A 23,249-nucleotide genomic window follows, 5' to 3' on the forward strand; every position below is an offset into this window, starting at 1 on the left:
ACGCAGAGTGGAGGAACATAGACTGGGAAAGCACAGAGTGGAGTAAAGTCCTGTAGAGTGGAGCAACATGTTCAGTAGTGGAGCAAGTGTTCAGTAGTGGAGCAAAGTGTCAGAGTGGAGATCTGTGGAGTGGAGTGGTATAGAGTGAACTGGAGTTCGTAGACTGGAGTGTCAGAGTGCTGGTGAGGATGGTAATAGAGGGTCCAGAGTGGGGTGGACTGGAGTGTCAAGAATGGAGTAGAATGGTGTAGAGTGGTGCAGAGTGGAGTAGAGTGGCACAGAGCTGCATTGAGTAGAGTGGCATAGAGTAGAGTGGCACATAGTGAAGTGACACAGAGAGGAGGGGAGTAAACTGGCAAAGCACAACGTGGATTACAGGGTTAGAGTCGAGTGGAGAGCCGTAGAGTGGGACAGAGTGAATTAAAGTGTGAAATTTGAGGGTCAGAGACGTGGGGGGATCGTAGAGTAGAGGGTCTAGAGTGGAGTGGCCTACAGTGTCACAGAGTGGAGCTGAATGAAGTAGAATGGCATAAAGTAGAGTGGCATAAAGTAGAGTGGTGTAGAGTGGCATGGAGTGTTAGGTGGTGTGGAGTGGTGTAGCAGAGAAGAGAGTTAAATTTCAGTGTCTAGTGGAGTCTTGTGTTATAGAACGGACTGGCAAGGAGTGTTGTAGAGTGGAGTTGCATAGAGTGGAATATGCATTGTGTGATAGCACATTGTCATTACAGACAAAACATTTTTAATTGAAATAGCCAATACATTTGTACAGGCGTACAGTTTTACTCATAACCAAGTTTACTGATTTGTTTTAATTGTATTAACGTATATGCTTCCAGCAAGCTTCAGAATCATTTAAAAGTGTGTTTCATTTGTGCTTCCCTAATTCCGATATAGTCTGAAATATTTGCACAGTTAATTTACAGGCATTTACATTTTGTTGAGTGCTACAACAAATAACCTCTTATAGCTTTTCATCTCACATAGGTACCCACTAGGATTGCCTCATAAATCTTCTCACATTGAAGTCAGAGAAAGAGAAGTAAACAGCAAACTCCCTCGGGAAGACAGTCTGACATTTGACCTCTGTTTCTGAATGCACAGCAAATGTGACAAAATACAAAAAATAAAGGCCAGTTTACAGAAATTAAGCACTCGTGGAAGCTTTTGTGGAAGGATACAAGGAGCCCTCCTAAACAGACAATGCTCCACAGGATGGACTAACTCAAGCTGGACAGCCTAAAATAAATAAAAACAGCAAATAGAAAGCGCGCAAATGTGATTTGCAAACTAGAAAGCCATTGATGAGGAATAAGTGGAATGCATTCCCAGGGAAGCTTTCCGAATGTTCCCAAGAGGTCTTTAGTAAACCAGACAGCTGCACTGTCTGGTAGACTTCAAACTAAAAAAGGACTGCATAATTCAATTCACCAGGCTGGAAATTTATGTATACACATGCTGGAAATATTTCAGCATGATTGTGATTTGCTGGCAAAGTGATGTAAACGGCTGGCAAGTAGATTACAAATGTTGTGTCCTAAACATACTACAAGCAAACTGATGTGGAGATTGTGCATATGGAGAACGCTGGTATTTTAATTCTAACAAATTGACTATTCCTGGGGGATAAAAACTGTGGATTTTAAAGATGGAAGAATGACATTTCCACATTAGCAACCCGTCTTATTAATTAATTTCATGTACTTGAGACTTTTGTTTTCAAATATAATGTTTGTGGTTGCATACACTTGTTAAACTTCACAAAACCTGATTATTATTTACATAGGTCTCCCAAACCATTGTCTATACTATCCCAGTGCCTTTCCCTCCAGGCTTTCCATTATAACGAACCTTGCTTTAAATTCACTCAATCAGTAATGATAGGAACACCACCCAAGGAATACATAATTGAAATGTAGATTGCGTCTGTATGTGCTGGGGAGGGCACACGCTGCCTTTGGGTGAAGCGCTCTCTTATCTTGTCTCTATGCAAAGCCAAGATCTGGCAGACCAAAAAGGGGGTTTACAATCATCATTTCAGTAGGAGCACCCACACCCCCAACGGTTCATCTTCATCTTTCTATGCACCAGGTTCCTAGTTTCCAGTGTACAGATCTTATGTAAAAAACATATTTCCTCCTGCATTTAGGGGCAGTCACAATCTGCACCTGCCTGTGGGATCCCCTTCGTAACAATAGTCCTGGTCTACTTCCAGTGAAAGAAGGAGCTGTAATTTGAAACCCTGCAGTATCTGTCACCAATCCAGTCTCCCCTGTGCATGCACACACAGTCAGATGGTACACGGATCTGTGCATTTAGTTATTCTGATATGAGCCACATTGTGCCGGTCTGCACTGGGGCACTCAGCCAATCGTATTCCGCAGTTCAAACAAAGACACTGCACCAGTGCTTTACTTGTAAAATAATAAGTGCCGGTGCCCAGAGCTCTGCTCTGAAACTGCACCCAACATGTAATTCAGTGCCACAGTTGCACGCAGTTCTCACAGTTTGAAACATGTAATAGGTCGTCGATCACTAGAGTTGACCCAGTAAAATCCATTGGGAAAACATAGACTTTAATGGAGCATTGAGTTGTTATTGTAGTTAATATCTATAAAAGTTTCCTGTTGGGAGGAGACTTTATACTTTCATACCTAAACTGGAAAAAAACATAAATTTGCACCATGCACCGATGTGCATGTCTTTCCGCTCCAAATTGTTTTAATTTGGTGAAATGCAAGTTCAGTGGATCAGGCATAGTCACCCCTTGCAGTTTAGATTACAAAGACTGGTCAATATGGGACTAAGAGTAGGCCTTATAATATTGTAGCAGCAACCTGATAAGAGAGGCCAAACATATTGGCTCTCATTACTACTTTCTATATAAACTTAGATGTAATTTTTAAGACAGTGGTTGACAAGGTACAGCCATTTGCTTACTAACCCCAAGGCTTTGACTTCCTTATGTCAATAAGCACATTTGAGATGCTCACTCAATGTGTCATAAATAAGTGGAAGTGGAAAAAAGAGGAGTGATGGGCCAACAAGACAAAGGGTGTCAAATCACAAAAGTCTTGCAATCGCAAGACCAGTTCAACTCACCTGTGAATGTAAAGTCACAGTCAATGCACAAAAGTGACAATTGTGTCACAAGGGTAACGGGGTGGCACTGCCCAAAAGTTATGCCTCCCTCTACTACAATCCACAATGTCTTTGCAACCACTTTTGTTAAACTTGGAAAAGTTTAGACAATGGAATGGAATGGTTTGCACCAGGCGAGGGCAAGTGATAACTACTCTCAGAGTATATATTTTCAAACGTTGACAGCTTGCATTCTGCGTCAGCCACCTGCAGACATTGGGAGATGCAGACACTTGCCTCAAACCATGGCATGCATTCCCCGATGTCGCAGTCACAAAGAACCACCATTTGTTGAAATAATAATACTGGCCCTTTAAGGGACAGCGGGCAGAATTGCAAGCGCATTGCGATCGCGAATGCCAGTATGAAGGATTACAACTTTTCACAAAAAGAACCTCAGTGTTGGAGGGCTTCATGGCGTGAAGCTAATTTGCAATGCAAAAACCGCTGCAATAGTTTCTTGGCTTTTTTCCAGGCTTCACTAGTCAAGAGATGTTAGGCTGATATGCAGGATTTATATTTTAAACTATCAGCACCAGCTTTTTTTTACCCCTTATCTCAGTTCATACTTATAGTATACTCACTGAACCACTTCACAGTTGTTTAACAGTTTTTGATTAGTCCTAATGGTGCATCATCTAAGTTCTTGACAGCTGACTTAGCCAATTTATAACTTATTGTCTTCTAAAACCTCTGTGACTGAAGAAATACTTTTACCTACTGCAAGTTAATTTAATAAAAAAACCCTTTCCTCACTGAACTAATGCCAGCCATAAAGAGTCACTGTTATTGTGATCCCAGACATACCAGACTGTGTGTTGACCGCAACACCTTTTTTAGTAAAGAAAAACAGGACAGGGATAAAAGACAAAGGATGTTTGGTTGACAATTGGCCTTACAAACCCAGTTATGCACTAATCCAGCCTACTATAAGTCACCTACCTCCACTGGGACAACGTTTATTTAATAATGTCAAAGGGACCCCTTCTTTCCATATCATATTACAATTATCTTTTTCTTTAGTTTCAATTCATAGAAGTCTTGGTAGAGCATATTCTAGATGTCGTAAGCGGAAAGCATACCACAAGCAGCTTCATTCATAAAGATGGGCTCTGCCTCGTTTTGGGATCATTTAGTTTGGTGATTGCTTCTTCTTGGAAGTCCATGTGTTGTTTTGTCTGCATGTTACAGTTGAGGGTGCACCTCATCTGGCCTCGTATCTGTTGGACTGTGATATTTGCAAAAAAGGCACCCAACATTCTGGAGGGAAATTTCGGTAAACTTACATTAAAACACAATTGATCGCCCTCTGAGATTCACTTTCATTTTTCCGTTTTCAAGATTAAATCATTTATAACCTTCCCTTAACAGTGGTCACACCCACACTTCAAAGTACAGGCTCAGGGAACTTCCTTTCAAATAAAGTTGTTTTCGTTTCTCATTAACCCATCAAGGTGCCAATATAAAGGTGAACAACAAAACAACGAAAGAGATTTTAGGGCAGTTTTTAAATTTAGCAATGTTGTTTGTATTGATTTCCGTTCAACCCAACGCCTGAAGTTGATATATGAATCATTCAATGTGTTTAAAACATACCCGAGTTATGGAGTCCATAGGGAGGTAGCTGGGCCTGAGCCATGATAATTATTTAAGCGTACTATGTAATTTTTCAAGCAAGCCGGTTAACACGATCTTTCAATGAAATATATTCTAAATGCTCCTTCGCATGTATGTAAACAATACCAGGAATGAGGCAATATATTCTGGAACTGGTTGAGACTAACAGGATCTGGGTATCTGCACCCTATCCCATTCACAGCACACGGGTCTTTTGCACATAATTTCTCATCTTCCTCTCTCAAATATTAAGTCCCACTGACTTCTGGGAAAAAGGGATACTTCAAAGACATGCTGAGGAAAGTGATTTCCATCGCTGACCCTGCCAGTCTGGAGAACAAAGGACTTTGTCTAGAGCGAGGAGCTCCCTGCATAGTGGCTAATCGCATATCAACATTGTTATTCATTGGAAATCCAAGGATGAGTTAAGTTGATACCAGCATATGTTGCAATAACAGAGTAAAGAAATGTTATGTTTTTAGCAGCAACCAGCTGACAAAGACAATAAGATAGTAAAGCAGCAAAGTAGAATTCTAAGACTATGGTTACATTTTAGTTTGGTAGCATCTCTGCTGAAGGAGTAATTTAAAAAAAATTATAAGGCTCTTCCGAAAACACAAGATTTCTTTTCAGTGGAGACTTTATACTTTTTAAAGGAGGGGTACACAAGGGGCCACAGATAAAACTGGTGGGATCATCTACAAAGGTGGCTATGAAGACTGTACACATATGTGCTTTATATTTATATTGACTGTATATTACACATTACTATGGTCTGAGGAAGGGGCAAGGCCTTTGGAGTGTCTCAATCACTCCCATTCTCTTCCTCAGTCTCCATTAGATATTTACACTCTTTCTCCTCACATCTTTCTGAAACACTTAGGGGACCATTATGAGTTTGGTGGACGATTTTTACCCTGCCAAACTTCAGATGGGGAAGTTGCCACCACACAGGCTACCTTCCCGCCGGCCCCACTGAGAGTTTCCTGCTTTCCACCCACCAGCCTAGCGGGAAACTGGTTACAGAACTGTCACTGGCTCGTAATTGAGCTGGCGGCAATGCTGCAGCAAGCAGGGTGCACCAGCACCCTAGCAATGTTTAATGTCTGCAGTGCAAACAGTGAACATTGCAAGGGTGCCGGCCAGAGCAGGGGCCCCCTGTGGCCCCCTGCATGGTGCTACCGCCATGAAAAGGCTGGCAGATAACGGGCTTGTAATCCCCAGGGCAGCATTGCTTGCGGTGCTGGCATTTCCCTTGCGGTCTGATGGCCAGGGTTCTAAAAGTATATGTCTATAGAACGCCACACTCGTAATGAACCCCTTAATCAGCATGTTTCCCACCTCCACTCTTTCCTCTTCAGCAATGTTTGCCCTATCAGTATGTTGACAGTTGTGTACCTCCTTCACACATATTTGCAAATAATCACAATTAGCACCCTTAACCATTGTATTGCGTGCTCTGCAAAGCAGCCACGGATCGAATTATCATGGTTTCTGAACCCCTTTATGACCCACTGACAGGCACTGTGAGAAATTTGCACTGTGTACAGCCTGAACTCCACAAGTCTCAGTCATGGCCCAACAACAACGCAAACTCAGGCAGCTACACTGGAGCAAGTATTTTTACACTATGCACAAGCAATATGTAGCAAAAAAATAAATAAAGAAAAACACTATCCTGGAAAAAGCAAATACTCTTATAGGATGGAAGAGTAAAGTAAAACAAGAAATTTAAACCAAAGATCTCTGCCCATAGGCTGAGGGTGTGTGTGTTTTTGCTGGATGTGGCTGCCACCGGTGGTGGGGCACTAGCCCCACCAGGTCCCCATAGCGATGTCACTATTTTAATCCGATGTGAAGTAGATGTATAGAAAGGTAAAACATCTTCTTTCAGAACATCAATTAGATATCTGCAGGACTGATAAAACCTTTCTAAAAGCTGTGCTGCGTGTTGGCTACAATCTATGTTGAAATCTGGATTAATTAATAACTATATTTGAAATATTCACTATTAGCCCAAACAATTGTGCTTTCAAACAGTTCCGGATCTTCTCACCTTGCCTTTGAGAGCCTCTTAGAAGTAAACAAGTAATTCTGCCCAAGAACATCATGGAAACCAATACTCAAATCCTCTAATGCCAGTTGTCATTCCTCTGAGTATTAGGGGCCCAGCCAAGCAAAACTGGGTTTCAAAAGCCTTATGTGAAGCCATACAACACTGATGAGCAAGGAAAATGAGTCTTGGCAAATCAACGTAATATTTTGGTGCCTAGTAACTGATGGCTGTCACTACGTTGCTTCTGTAGGATCTTTTGCCGCTGCAGAAGCTCTCACAGGTCGCCAAAGCAATTTGTCTCACCCGTACCTGAATAAAAACAGCTGCTTGTTTTTCCCGCACAAATACGTAGAAGCCAGATGGTATACAATTAACATTCTCCAGGCCAATTGTGTTTTTTTCAAAGTAATAAAATGCCTATGAAGGGGAGACTTAGGGTAAAACACATTCCAGACATCTAGTCAAATCGTAATTTTTATATGTTCATTGGTGATGCAATTTGAGAAGAGTCTGAACAATAAAAAACATGTGACAGGTGTCCATGCCCGCTCTTGACACCTGGACACCAAAGTTACATTGCTCCACTACTCTGCAAGCTATTCCCTACAGTGTGAGAAAACCTAAGCTTGCTAAAAACACACAAGTTCAACGCCAGAGTCCATTTAAATAAGCTTTGCATTTTGTAGTAAAAATCATCTACAATTGTATATATTTTCAAACATTTGCAAGGGGGTACCACATACAAGTGAACTTAAAAAAACAAAAAACATCCCCAATATAAACCGATCATAGTAAATGGACTGTGGTTTTGGTGTTTCATTTGTTCAGTTGGTTGGAACCGGCACTTATTTTTTGAGAGAAGGATTTATTTTTTCATGATTACTCTTTGAACTAGAACAAAAGTGAGAACAGGGACAAAAGGGGAAAGAAAAGGATAAAATACACAGAGAAGGCAAGGATAAAATAAGAACCTGAGATAAATAGACGGCAGCTTGGGGTGGTGGAAGCAAAGTCATGAGGTGGTATAAAAAAAGGCAGCACTGGTATTCAGCAACTCTAGCATTCAGCAGCAATGGTAGTAAGCTCCCATGAAAACTTTGGGGTTCTGCACCTACTTTTATTTATTTAACAAACGAAACAGTGATTGGCATACAACTAGTCTGCAACCACTGGGCCATTTGAAGGATTTGCATAATCAAATGACATGACTCCCAGGGGGTATAAACCCTTTGGGTGGAAGTGAAGAACAACTTACATAAATTAACATGAATGATACAATTCCAGTGAGGAGACTGAAGAAAAGAGCGATGGTAGACATCAAAAGGAACATTTTTTAAGTTTTGCACATATAAATTAGATTCACACAAAAGAAAATTGGTGAAGCACGAGAGCTAGTGATACACAAAATGGCGAGCATAGCAACTGGGTACAAGCAGCACAAGCCACTAAAATCCCAGTAAGCAATGCTCCTACATCAGCTAAATACAGTACGTAAATAGGCCACAGGTGCCTAGCGCTTGGGATGAAGCATTGTAACACACTACTTACTATGCTTTGACTCCCAGATTCACAAATGTAGTCGGAAACGTAGTCACTTACACTCACACCAGTGTTTACAATACATTTCTATTTGTTAATTCACAAAATATTCAGTTTCTGCAGGACTCCTGACACCCTGCAACTGTTTTGGAACTGAACTGGATCTTCAGGGATTATACTGAAAGACCAGGGCTCAGAGTTTTAAAAAGTGTGATAAAACTTTACATAACTAGTTTTAGAGACAATGTGGCTCAGAAAAACTGGCATATGTAAATCGTTCCTCACGCTAAAGTGCACTTGCTAACTTTCATTTTTCCGGAGGGAATTTTTGCCCCTGTGGAGAAATCCATTCCACTGCAGCCCTAGCAATTATGACGGTATTAACCATGCCCTCCAGGTCCCACTGTCCTACTATGGGGAAGTGTAACTTAACTCTTGCCTTTGACACAAGTAAAAAGGTTATTTCTATGGTGATGGCAGCAGCAAATTTGAAAACATCCCCAAACGTCCAAAAGAATTGCAACTTCGTAGGTGTTCACATGCATCCCTAAAGGGGATCACTCATATACCAATTGAGGTGTAGGACAAAGGATTTTTCGATCCAGAAAAATGTTTTCCAAGTTGAAAAATCTGGGAAAGAAGGTCCAGATGTACATTTCCCCTAACGCTAACCCTAAACTTGTGCATTGTCGCTTGGAGCCAATCTGCAACAGATGTGTTATGATAAAACAGATATACTCCTTATTCGTGAATCTGATATCTTCTATCGATCCTGAAAATCTACGTAGTAGTTATTTAAACCAAACGGCAGACTTAAAAAAAGAGCTTGAAATGAAGTGTAATATGAGAATGGTTTCAAAGAAAGGGGGTTATTTAGAGCCACCTTCTCAAGTAGAAATAATGATAAAAGGGTCTTCAGGAAGTCAAGCAGGGCTAGCTAACATGAGATTTGGGCTAAACAAACAATTTCGACGGCAGGTCAAGTCGTAAATACTGCGGAGTGACAAAAGCATGGAGGTTCCCATGGAAGACGGCATTCTACTTTTTGTCCTAGGCCTTTATTGGGTCAGCAACCTCTTAAGATAACAGTCTGCTTTCCAGGGAACGCACCATCACTCCAACTTGTTAAACCGTGGGCAGTGAACTGGATGAATAGGAATTATATTGAAAGGCCAGGGCTGAGAGTTTAAAGAAGTGTGATAAAACTTTACATCACTAGTTGTAGAGGCAGCGTATAACGTAACGATTTAATAAAAAATGGAGCAATAAATCGCAGAGGTTAGAAAATATATAAATCCACACCCAAACTCTAGAGGGCAGAGAAATTAACATTTGAATAAAGACATGCCATATACTCATGAAATTGATGCACCGAAGGTAATAAGGGCACTGTTATCACACGAATAAGATTATATGAACCAATCGCTTAGAAATTAAGTGACATATGAAAGTTATCTGCTAGGCAGATCGGTGAATGTTAGTACATGGACATGGTTCAGATAAACAAGAATATTAAAATGTTAAGGGAATCTATTTACTTAGAAGTCTATAAAGCTTAGCCTTACTAAGCAGGTTAGACAAAGCAAGAAGATAGTGAATGGAAAAGCGAGGTAGAAAGAAAAAATGAAAAGGAGAAATAGGAAAAAGAAAGAATGAGAAATAGAGGAATAGGGGCGGCGGAGAGACCACGCAAGATAGTTACTGAAAGATTGAGAAAGAAGGAACAGGCAAGATGTGCATAGGTAAATAAAAAGAAAGAAGAAGGAGAAAAAAAGCAAGTGAAGAAAGATGCCCACAAAAGTATACTGAAGGGTCAAACATGTTGGCAACATACAAATACAAAATATTGAAATTACTGTTAAACAGGATGAATGATGAATTCTATTTAAAAGCCCCCAAAAAACAACTTTAATTTGCCACTTCTGCTTAAGGTCATCCTGAGCACCTAGGTCACAGGATTTGGGAACACCCCAATAAGGTTAAAGATTAATGCCCAGCAGGTGTGAAATCCTTACAACATATGCGGCAATGCTTCCTATTTCAGCAAATACAGGGACTGTTTGGATTGTTTACCTTCAACGAAAGAGTTCAATTAAGTACTTGTAAACTGATTTTATTGATATCAAAATAGCCCTGTTCCGAGCACATCTTGTGAAGGTTATGTCAAATTCACATTTCACTTTCAATTGTTTTGAGTGCACATTAAAGTTGCTGTTTGATGATACTTTTTTTTATCCTTTTTGACGAAGACATGCTTATGCCTTATAAAAAAAGCCTGCAATGTGATTGGGAGGTTAAGAGAAAAACTATGTGTGAAACATTATTTATGAAATAATTCAAACACATGGAATATTTTCCACAGCCCCTAACAGAAGGGAAGGTTGTGATATTGGTGATCCAAAACACACAATATAGTTATCCATTGGAGTTATCAGTGGAAAACATCACTTCTGTCAATGTCATATGTAAATAGATTCATACTTCATCTCACTAAGAAAAGAAAGGCGAGAACAACTGGGAGAACACATGCACAATGGTAGACTTTCATTTGTCTGGAAATAAGAAACATTAATTTCCATCAGTAAGTACTGCCATTACCTTGTTCTAGTCTAAAGCAAAGCGATCGTTTTGCAGCCTCAATCTCTGGACTTGGATGATCCAGTACTTGTCGACACCACTGCAAAGGGCTCATGTGAGTCGCTGAAGGTCTTAGTTTCATAGATGGTGATGAATACAACCTAAAGAAAGTGAGGTCTATGTTAGCAAGCATATTTGTCAAATATAAATGATGTTAAAACCCCCATCTTTTCATTTTATACCTATTATTTTCTGCACTTCTATTGATACAGTGATCTCTGTTCATTTACAAATCTGTAACTATTTCATTTAGCTTCATCTCAGTTGCTTGCTGCAAAATGTTGAATATTATATTGTAGCTGCATTTGACTGAATCAGGCTATCAAAATAAACAAATTGACCTGGGAAAATTAAGATGCAAGTAACAGCAATCACTGCATTCATTGACATTTTTGTAAAGGTCCTTTTGTCTTGTCCATCGTACACAGCAAGCATTTTTAAGGCTACAGACCCTGTGACTTTGGATTGCAGCAAATGAGCAAAAGATTACTACATGAAATCGATCTAAGACCAAAAAGCTCAAATTAATAGGATGGACCCAAGACCTTCCTCAAAATAGTCTGTAATTACTGTATATGACTGTGCGTCAAATCACTAGCGATGACTAGCATGACTACAGAAGAAAGAGGTGGGGGCATTTTACTATTTTAAGAAACAATGGGTCACAAAAGGAACTTCTCATTCACAGTTAGGGAGGGCAGAGTGACAGAGTAAACCAAGGTCTTCATTCACCAAGTTGAAGAGAAAAATCCTAATCTACAGAAATTGCACACTGACACACGAAAAAGTTAATTTTTTGCTAATACACATATTTAGGCATTAATTATGTGCAATACAAGCACTAAATACAGCAGTGATTAGTAATCATGTAGCTTAATTAATAAAAAATCACTCTTTGTAATCCTGAAGTAGTGTAATGTACAAAAAAATACATTATGCATACACAAAGTTTAGAATATGCACCACTACCGTGTTTATACTTTTCATTTCTTTTCCCATTCATTATGTTGAGGCAGCGTATAACGTAATGATTTAATAAAAAATTGAGGTAAGAAAATATATAAATCCACACCCAAACTCTAGAGGGCAGAGAAATTAACATTTGAATAAAGACATGCCATTTCCTCATGAAATTGATGCACCGAAGGTAATAAGGGCACTGTTATCACACGAATAAGATTATATGAACCAATCGCTTAGAAATTAAGTGACAGATGAAAGTTATCTGCTAGGCAGATCGGTGAATGTTAGTACATGGACATGGTTCAGATAAACAAGAAGATTAAAATGTTAAGGGAATCTATCTGCTTAGAAGTCTATAAAGCTTAGCCTTACTAAGCAGGTTAGACAAAGCAAGAAGATAGTGAATGGAAAAGCGAGGTAGAAAGAAAAAATGAAAAGGAGAAATAGGAAACACATATTTAGGCATTAATTATGTGCAATACAAGCACTAAATACAGCAGTGATTGGTAATCATGTAGCTTAATTAATAAAAAATCACTCTTTGTAATCCTGAAGTAGTGTAATGTACAAAAACATACATTATGCATACACAAAGTTTAGAATATGCACCACTACCGTGTTTTTACTTTTCATTTCTTTTCCCATTCATTATGTTTTCTATGCATGCTGCCATGTGCTGCATACTTTTAGACAAAATTGTGTAGACTGGTTCACTTTTCTTTACTTTTTGCACACCCTGCAGCAAATCCATTCATGTCTAAGTTTAGGCGCTCAGTTCAGTGTTGAGGGTGAGAAAAAAACTACTCTTTTCTAGCTTCTTGGTGGTTCCAAAAGACTCCCCGGGAGGTGAACGTCATGTTCTATAAATACGCAACAAGCACAACATTTTCAAATATGAAAAATAGAAAGTTGCTGCTACAAGTCTGTACACATATAGCATACATAGGGCATGCACATAGACACACAGTAGGCACAACACTCACACGTCTACAGGGCGAGCACGACCGTGGGTAGGTGTCTCGAATTGAGGACGCCTTTAGAAAAAAGCTATAGGCTGGATCGTGCTACTCCCTAAGGGGACCCCCAAACGCAGAGGGCGGGGCGACCTTTTTTTGTTTCAGACTATTGACGAGACAGTTTACGTAAATGCTGTAAGTGACTGCTATTTACCTCTCATACATGTAATTAGATAGTGTTTTCTTGTGTATACAGCCAGGAGAAGTCTAGTTTGTTATAGGTCCTGATGAAGCGTTAGAGGATCTTTCACGAGCAATATTACGCGAAACATGTTGACCAGACCCTAGGGGGCAGGTGACAATTTCCCAGTACTCCAGGCTTTCTAAAGTGGTTGAGCATCATTCTCATTTCCCACTTAATTATGTTTTTAATCTTGATCGTAACCCCTCTGGATAGATATTAAATTAAAACATGTTCAGGGGTTTCTAATCAATCTTAATTTTATCACTCTCCTGCCATTCAGAGTGTCTGACCTTCATAATTCAACGGCAGCCAACCCATATCAAAAAGATCTCCGGCAAAGAGCCCCCGAAAGGGGAGCCCGTCAGACATTGACCAGCCGGTCTGACGAGGAGCTTCCCAATGATGAAGCATGACACCCTTTCGGGTGTGTGAGGGTTTTAGCTCTTAAACTTTAACTGTTCACCCTAGAGTTAGGAACAGTGTACTTTTCGTTATTGACAACACTCACACCAACACAGGAAAAAAGGTCTGGTTAGTATCATTAATCAGACAATGGTACTCTGCCACAACCACTTAATGTGTACATCCCAGGACATAGATACATATCGAGTGTGCTTGATGCAGACCTCAGAGCCATGCCCTGCGTCTCCTGGTCCCTCATGCTTGTTACAACCCTCTAGACCTTAGAGCAATGCCCTGCGTCTCCTGGTCCCTCGTGCCTGATGCAACTCTCTAGACCTTAGAGCCATGCCCTGCGTCTCCTGGTCCCTCGTGCTTGATGCAACTCTCTAGACCTTAGAGCCATGCCCTGCGTCTCCTGGTCCCTCGTGCTTGATGCAACTCTCTAGACCTTAGAGCCATGCCCCGCGTCTCCTGGTCCCTCGTGCTTGATGCAACTCTCTAGACCTTAGAGCCATGCCCTGCGTCTCCTGGTCCCTCGTGCTTGATGCAACTCTCTAGACCTTAGAGCCATGCCCTGCGTCTCCTGGTCCCTCGTGCTTGTTACAACCCTCTAGACCTTAGAGCAATGCCCTGGGTCTCCTGGTCCCTCGTGCTTGATTCAACTCTCTAGACCTTAGAGCCATGCCCTGCGTCTCCTGGTCCCTCGTGCTTGATGCAACTCTCTAGACCTTAGAGCCATGCCCTGCGTCTCCTGGTCCCTCATGCTTGTTACAACCCTCTAGACCTTAGAGCAATGCCCTGGGTCTCCTGGTCTCTTACAAGGCTTATGCCTCAGCAAAAATGCAGGACTATCATATGTACTAGGTCAAAATAAATGGCAGGATAACAGGTAATCTACTGCTGTGGTCCCTCAGTGTATGCATGTATGTCTGTTCTGTCATACGGAATACATTTCCCATCCGAACAAGAAAAGTCACATCAATTCTCAAATCCAAATGATTTGCTGATTTAGTGTATTTTTTGCTTGAGAGACGCAGTGGGACCAATTACTTGATAAGCACAATTTAAGAGGAAGCTCAAACATGGACTGCAGGGGCATCCATTGACAGGTATTTAACACTTTAACACCCCCTATCCCTCATAACCCACTACTGCCATTCCATTTCGGACTGTACCATGCCCCTAACCTTACACACACTCTTTCAGTGATAATCTACTGTGAATGTTTCCTCTCAGAATCTACTATGCTGTCCCCCTAGTCCAGTTACTTTCATAAGGCCTGAAAGGCAAAGGGCAACACGCTGTCTCAACCCACTCCAGCATCACAGTGCACCACCAAGATGATAGCTGTACCTCTTTAATATTTTATTGTTATTATTTTTGTAATTTGTTTCAGCAGACTAAGGTTTATGTTGAGGAATGCATGCATGCAATGTTATTCGTAACCTAGACTGTTAATTCTAGTTCTTGATAGCTCTAGATGTTCTGTTCAAATGCCTCATGGAAGGAAGCACAAGTTCATTTACACTTCAGAAAATGGTTATTGCTGATAGTTACCAGCATCTGATGCGAAGGTGATTTATTTTCTTTTTGATTTACAATTCCAAGATGGCAGACATCCATCTTGGAGCAGTATATTATGAAAATATAAAAAAGTGCAAAAGCACCTTATTCACAAAGTAGGAGCCTGCCAGCAAATTACAGCCACCGAGTCCTCCACAAATGACAAAATAAATTAAAAAAACATAAAACAACACAACCGTGAGAGGCACAACAGTTGACTGGTTAGGCACTGCAAGTAAAAGCCACAGACCGGCTGGAGTAACAGGGACATGAAGGTGTGTGGTATTAACAGTGGAGCTGTGTGAGAGGGGGTTAAAAAACAGAGGAAGCTGAGTGGAGAGGGGTGGGAGAAGCAATGGACAAGCTTGGGAGTGAAGCAACACTGAGTGTGTGTGTATGTGGGAGGGGTAACAAACAAATGGGTAAATTTGAGTGCAGAAAGAAAATGAAAATAAGCATTAACATGCCACTGTATCTGGCTTGCACCCCAGTAGAACCAATTGTGGTGGGGTGGAAATTACCAAGCCGTCTCACTGCTGATCTAATGGCAAGGGAATAGTGTGTATCTTTCCACAATTAAATGCTATACTGTAGGAAACTTGTTATCATCTGTAGACAGCTGAGGCTGTCTGTAAACAGATGCTAAAAATTAGTTCCTTGGTGTGCAACAGTGGAAGGACACAAGTTATCCAATCAAATGGATGTTAGGTAACCTATGAAATAGGGAAGAGGCAAACACGGGAAGAGGAAGGCTAACAGCTGAATTAATCTTAAGCAGATATTATGAACAAAAAGGCAAACCAAGTTTAAGCAATGGGCTAACCAACAGCCCACTGTCTGTATTGCTGTTGTACACAATACTTCATCCACAACAAACATCTAAAAGTTGTATGTAGGGGAAATCTAAAGGAAAATGGAGAATACAGAATATTTTCCTATTTTAGGCTTCATCTCATGCCAAAGAGGAATACTGATAATGCTTTTATAGAGGGGTGGTCAGTTTGGACGAGTTAAGAAGTATAGGAGCTACTTTGCATAACATACTCCATTGTTTAGTATGCATTAAGGTCCAGATCAGCCATTTATGAGTATCTTATGTTATGTTACTTAAATTTGTAGAGTCCACATACACCAGACGGTTTCATGGCGTTGAAGTAACAGACATATTACAACATTGAACACTCCATAATATTCAGACATAAACTAATCTGAAGAGCAAAGTCTTCAAGAGTTTACTTAATTTAGAATAGCAGAAGACAGACCTGATATCAAATGGGAGGGCGTCCCAAGTGCGGGGGGGAAGTAAAGAGAATCTGGAGCCTCCAAGTGTCTTTTTTTAATGAGGGAATAGTGAGGAGATTCAGATGCGAAGAACTCAAATTACGGATGAAAGTGCATTTTTTAATACGAACAGAGGTGAAAGCCGGACCACAACTCTGTAAAGATTTAAAAATAATGCAGCAAACCTTAAAAATAGAACATTGTTCTACTGGCAGCAAGTGCTGTGCAGTTCTCTCAACAGGGGGGTGATGTGGGTTGTTGGTACAAAAGCTTGGCTGCCTGATTTTGTACTAGTTGAAGTCTGCGATTCAGGCCGTTGGGAAGGCCCAAGAAGAGGGAGTTAGCATAGTCTAATCTAGAGATGACCAATGCAATGATAACCTGCGTAAGAGCCTCAAAGGAGAGAAGTTTGCTGATCTTTCTGATTATGCGAAGTTGTATGAAGCAAGATTAAACAATAGCCCCTAATTTGGGTCTCCTAGACAACTTTGTGTCAATCAGTGGTCCGAGGCTCTTGACTGACTTTTTGCGTTGAAGGGGGGAAATCCATTGTGATGGGTCAAAATGCAGAATTCCATAAGTCAGGTTTTCTTCCAATAATAAAAATTTCATTGTTATCGGAAGTCAGTTAAAGTTCATTACTGTTCGTCCAGTTATGGATAAATAACAGTGTTTTGAAACAATATTTTGGATTTCAATGAGATGTCGATGGAGAAAAATACACTGCACATTATCTGTGCAGTTGTACGCTTTGACCTTCATTTTATTCAAAGCATGTACTAATGGACATATATCTGAATGCTACATGCTAGAAGGGTTTTGAAGAGAATGAAGAAATCATGTAGTATCCAGGCTTGGGCTGATTTAGAGAAACACCTCCTGACACTAGATTATCCTGCTTGCTAGATCTGCTCCTAGAACACTGAGGTACTAGGGCAAAAGAACATATCATGCAGTTTTTCACTATGTAGTTCTACACAGTATCAGGAAGTAGACAATCTGGCAGGCCTCCTGTGAATAGTGCATAATGATTGTAAATAAGAAAGTGCATACTTTGGCTGACCTCCCAGTTTTTTTTTCTATTTACGTTCAATACCTGAGTCAGTGTGGGCAAAGGAGTATCATCAGTTTGCCCATATGCCTTGCTTTTTGAAAACTGAAGCAAATGGTGCAGATATGCTCTGAAAGCAGGGCAGGAGACCAACAGTTTTTAATAGAGAATTAAAAATGAAGCACTAGGAGCAGCATCCAGTGACACCAGGGGTGACGGAGAGGGCATAAGAGGACCAATACCATCTTCTTGTCTTCCTATAGCCATAGCATGTTGAATAACATCTGATCTAAGAAGCCAAGTGTGCTGATGCCTAGTTTGTACTTGGATGAGAGCCACTTACAAAACATCAGGTGGTTTAGATATTTTGCCATACACTTGTTGCAAGTGGTGCTCTTCCCAATACTCTTCCGTGCTCCTCATCTTCTGTTTTTTTTTTTTTTTTTTTAATGATCTGATGTATGGATTTCACAGTCTACTTGGGCCACAGTTTTGAAGAGAAACGTTGGGCTTGTTTTTACTTTTAGCCACAAATTCTGCCTGCTGGCACTTGAGCTGCCAAAAGGAAGTAACATCTACCAACCGAGAATTTTGGAAACTTAAGCTCTGTCACAAATGACAGATCGCACAGTCAAAGGCTGATGAATGCAGTCTGATTAATATGTGACTGACATTAACTACAACCAATGGCTGAATAGGGGTGGGTGGGCAAACATTTACCTTGCCCTCTTTCTCTTTTTACGTTGCACAATTTTTGGCCTACATGGGAAATGCCTCAAGTGACATTAAAAAAACAAAGGAATGAAGTTTCTGCTCACCAGTGCTTTGTGTTCACCTTTTTTTTTTAGATAAAGTTTACCAGACACCAAAAGACCTTGTGAACTTACAGTAAGTGGGCTTACAACTCACACATCGCTTACCATTTATTGGCTTACTCTTTTTTGCTTGCTTCTTATTACATGCCTTGCCTTCATCTTCTATTTTGTCCCTCCCCTGGAGCACAGACTATTTACGATCCTTTTGACTGGCTGGCTGGTATCCTTCCATTGCTCACATTTAGGAAACACATTTTTCTTGTTCTTTCAGCACTCCAGGAGCGTGCCTGGTTTTTCTAGACCTCACCTCCCCTACCCCCCTTATGCTGTGCTGCTCCCTTCCCCTTCCAGCTTACCTGCAAAAACACAGCAACAGGGATAGGATTGCTGGGTTAAGACTTAAAAGCAGGCTATAACGGTGGTTTTGTTTTGCCTGCTTTCCACATAATGCATGAAAGCACAAGCTTTGGTACACAAATGCTTTTATGACACTCCAGGAAGTGCTATCCACTACACTCACTAAGCTGGTGTCTAAGGCAGAAGGTGTATTTAGCATGAAATTTCTCCTGAGCCCTATAATTCTGTTCCAGGAATAGTGCAGAGGGCCAAATGTGTGAATCCTGTGGAAAATGAATTAGGCCTTGTCAAACATTTCCCTTTAAATTCTGACACTTTCGTATTATTTTAAGATTCTGTTTGGAGCTCTCTGCGAGATTTAAAAAAAGAAAAGAAAAAACACAAGCCATGCCATTTATAAAGATTGAAAACATTGAACTCAATGTCCCATTTTGAGATACCATAAGATATGCGCTTGATTTTTCTCCAATATTTTGATTTTTTCATCTTTTACTTTTTTTAAACAATACTTTAAAGCCAAATGTTGTCATAGCTAATAGCTCGCCACTCGTTTACTAGTGGTCCTATTTCAAGGCAAGTTCAGACGCCATCATTGGGGGGATCAAGGCCCATATGTATCAACACATTTCACCATAGACAGAATGGGTAAAACCCTTGATACATAGGGTCCGCAAGTCCCATGTCCGTTGGCAGAAAATCAGTATATTGTGAGAATTTCACCAAAAAAAGTTATGTCGAAATGCTATTTAAATCTACATTATCAGAGAGTATGTGTTCTTTGGGCCTAAATAACCGAATATACCACCTTTCTATAAATATGCAAGTAAATCAAAACGAAGTAGTGCAAATGGAATTTTACCCAACAATTTCAAAATGTAAATTTCAAGTTAATGATGTCAACGTCTCAATTATGGGTTTCCAAATAGCAGCCCTCGCACAGATCAATAGTAATAACACGTTTTGAGTTTAAACCAATTTGAAGGTGCAGATTATTTTTCACCATGTCAGGCATACTTGACACCACATAACTGAACAAAAATGCAACATCAAATTACTGTGTGTAATGAAGCCCGATTTAAAAATGTGTGCGTGGTATTGCCTTATTAGCGTGGTATGCGATTCTTCACGTGTGTCCATGATTACTTACAGAGCTTCCCACAATATTCGATAGTTTTTCAATGCTATGTAACAGTATAGTGCAATTAGTTGTTCTTAAGGGATTATATATTAGGGTTCAAACTGAACACACTGCAATGGCATTTATTTCACCGAATCCAATCTTCTTTCGTGTTGTCCACGCACATGTCTGAGATTTACAGAGCACCTTCTGTGTTCAGCAAACAGCCTAATAGCATTTAAGAAAAGCTTTAACTTCTTAGCAAAGCACAGTGGTACAACGAGTACCAGATCTAGGGCAGGGGTTGTAAACACCCAGAGAAGAAGAAAGAGCCTTTCTTATTCGCACAAGAGAAAGGAATCAGGAGTACATAAAATAATAACAGTTAACAGGGATACTGTTGTATGCCTCCTCGAGTCTTATAGTTTAGCGGCTAGTTTTCCTGCAATCTTGTTAATTACTGAAAAATAAATGCACGCGTTTTATTCAGTTTCTGCCATTACATTAATTACAGATGCCTCCCCGCAGGGCTGACAGTAGGAACAGTGGAGCAGCCAGAAAAATAAAACAATCCCCTCTTTGAACTATACCTGTAGCGTCAGTGGGTGAGCGAATACCAACCCTTCCGCAAAGAGTTTCTTTCACCCTCCCGTTTTTACCCATCAATCCTGTACCCCTTCCTTCCAGTCACATATCCTTTTCTTTTATCCCTCCTACAATCAGTTATCCAGTCACACATCCTTTTTTTTTATCCTTCCTACCATCATTCTTTCCTTTCACCTTTTCTCGAGTATACTCTTCCTTATACCCTTTATTTGTTCATTATTACCCTTCTTGTTCACCATTTTTTCTCTACCTCTTGGCTCGTCTTTATTTGTATGTCTCCAACCCAGTATATCCCCCCCTCCCTTTGCCTCGTTTCTTGGTCTCTGTGTCTGTCACTGAATTTAGCAGCCCTCAGGCCCCACCTCTCTGTTCTGCAGTGGTATTCCAATACAGTATTATCCATAGGCTTTTGTCTGCTGACAGAAGTGGCTCACTGGAAAACCAGCCAACATTTTAGAGTGACCCAGCTTAGCAGAACATCATGGCCAATCACAAACCCCACTTTAGTTGCTATGGTGAAGGTTTTCATCGCCACAACAAGATACAGAGCAGGCTACTGGGTAAGCAGAGTATCTCTGGTGTCTGATCTGCACCCTACCAGACATTGTATTGACAGGATGAGCCCAGCAAAATAAAGTTCCAGTCTGGTGTCTAATAACAATAGATCAAAGAAGGCACTCACGACCAAGGGTAATGTAGCTCAAAGGAAACATTGTTTGGTATAGCTATTCAGGTTAAGACCAGTGGTCCTCTAGCAGAGGTGCCAGAAGCTCACCCGATTCACACCCTTTTTGCAGATGCCACCACAGACACCTTGTTTAGAAGGAGGAGTTATCTGCATAAGTTGTCTACGACTCAGTTTACATCTCAATCATATCCACTTAAGGGATCATAATTACCCAAAACCATTCAGATGTAAGTGGTTCTCCCTAAACCTGGGTGGAAGTCCACTGCGGCCACAGCAGATTTTTCCCTTGCAGGTGTTGTGGATAATAACTTAGATGCAGTGCTGAAACTGATGCAATGAATGATCCACCTTGGTGCCCCAAGCCAACTACTTGGCTGTGTGCAAATGAAGTGGGTTGGTTGGAAATAGTTGCGAAAAGCAAGAGACCAGCAAGTCTGTATTAGTTCCACCCATGCTTTAATGCTGCCAGTGGAATCTGCTGTATCCACTAAATCTTTATTATAAAAAAAACTTCCTCAAAAAAGGAAAGGACTTATTCTGTTATGGGAAAGTTTGCCCAAGCAAAAACATATTTATCATAGGCCCCTAAAACTGTATTCCAGTGTCAAAAAAGAACCGACCAAGGAAAAGGCACCCATCAGACTCCTACAACTTTTCGCCAAGTGTTGGTTGCTACGAAACACATTTCTTCTTAGATTTTCTAACTTTTTTAGTTGAGTGAGCATGTATGGCCTCCTCAGGAATAGTTTGATACACTCTACTGGACAGACTTCCTACACAATTCATTCAAAATACATAAAATAGTAAAAATAAAAAAAACTCTAAAGCAGCTTAACTCCAAAATGCATTCCAATTGCATGAACTCACAGGTTAGCCAACAGATAGGAAGGAGTGGCAATGGCAAAAGGATGCCCTGCTAGAACGAGAAGCCACCTGATGCATGACAAGGATGGAATTTGGGACTTCGACTCCAGCTGACCATAAGGATTACGATGGGTGTCTTCTAGGACAAAGGTGCTATGCCCCTTGGGGAAAAACTGAGATCAGAGCTGCTAAGGGACCCTAGATGGGTTCCCCTGGACCCTCAGAGGACATGCCTTTCAAGAAGCCAATAGGCTCTGGAGCTTAAGGAGTGTGGCAGCAAGGGTGTTTTGCTGGCTGACTGTGGAGGGGCTACACAGGATGCTCGCACCAACAGAAAAAGAGCACCAGGATCCAAGCAGAGGGCAGGTCTGGTGAATGGTGCCTACCAGAAAAATCCAGCTCCCAACAAAAAGTATCTTTAGAAGCGAGGAAGCCTGAAGAAAATGCTCCTGGGGCCTTTTACTGCACACTATGAGCAAAATCAGCCAAAGGTCATTACAATCGGTTCTGTAATCATTCTATAATGGGCCTGCTGAGTCCAGGAATAAAACTAAAACAATGAGCTCAAAGCACTTCTCCCAGTTTCCTTCAAATTCCCCTTGGGTGGATGAATCCAGCGGGTCAGAGCATTTTGATTCATTTTATTCCCGATGCTGACGGGGCATGCCTGGGGACCCACCCCTGGATTCAGTGCGGCCCAGGTGCCCCCAGTATTTGCCCAATAAGTGTATTTTCTGTTCAAAAGTTGGGTAGAGGTGCTCTCAGTCGGGTATGGAGAGGTGTCTGTAAGATTTCACAAGGCATTTTCCCATGCACACAGAAAAAAACGCACATGCACTCACTCACTCTCTCTGTTGTGAAAGTCTTCAAATATGTTGGTTATTTTACCAAACATTGGATTTTCTCTCACTTAGTACCCCCATCAATCAATTTTCTTCCTATTGCCCCTAAAGCCCCTCTCATGTGCCCTGCTTGCCTATAATGTTCGTTAACAAGATATCCCTGAGTGACTGTAGGGAAATCTAAAGCTCACACCCCCAATCTTAGTGACTCCTGTCTATGTGGTACCCCAAGAGGGGCAGGGGCACCACACCATTTGTCCAGCATGTTTGGGGGGCAGCAGAAAGTGCAGCGGCCCCCAAGGAATGTATGTTTATGAATTACTCCAAGTCTCCTGGGGTCTTAAAATTATGACCCCAGGAGATGTTTTCATTGATTCTGAGCACCTAAGAGCTGGACCTTTCTTCTTGAGCTCTGGAGTGTGTGCCCCTTGTGCTTGGTCCTATTGCTACAGTGGCAGTCTAACAACAGAAAGACTGATACATGTTTTGAACTGAAATGCCTTATTTAAACTA

General features: G+C 40.9%; 1 protein-coding gene across 3 annotated transcripts in view; it reads right to left on the minus strand.

The window, feature by feature from the left end:
- The window catches only part of SLAIN1 (SLAIN motif family member 1), a 160,650-nt gene that overhangs the window by 127,392 nt on the left and 10,009 nt on the right, over nt 1–23,249 (minus strand). For all 3 annotated transcript variants that reach the window (XM_069205224.1, XM_069205227.1, XM_069205225.1), the window contains exon 2: nt 10,949–11,088. In XM_069205224.1, the coding sequence (XP_069061325.1) occupies nt 10,949–11,088 (140 nt within the window). The remainder of the gene's footprint in view (nt 1–10,948; nt 11,089–23,249) is intronic.

The sequence above is a fragment of the Pleurodeles waltl genome, chromosome 8 (genome assembly GCF_031143425.1).
Source record: "Pleurodeles waltl isolate 20211129_DDA chromosome 8, aPleWal1.hap1.20221129, whole genome shotgun sequence".
Lineage (NCBI taxonomy): Eukaryota > Metazoa > Chordata > Amphibia > Caudata > Salamandridae > Pleurodeles > Pleurodeles waltl.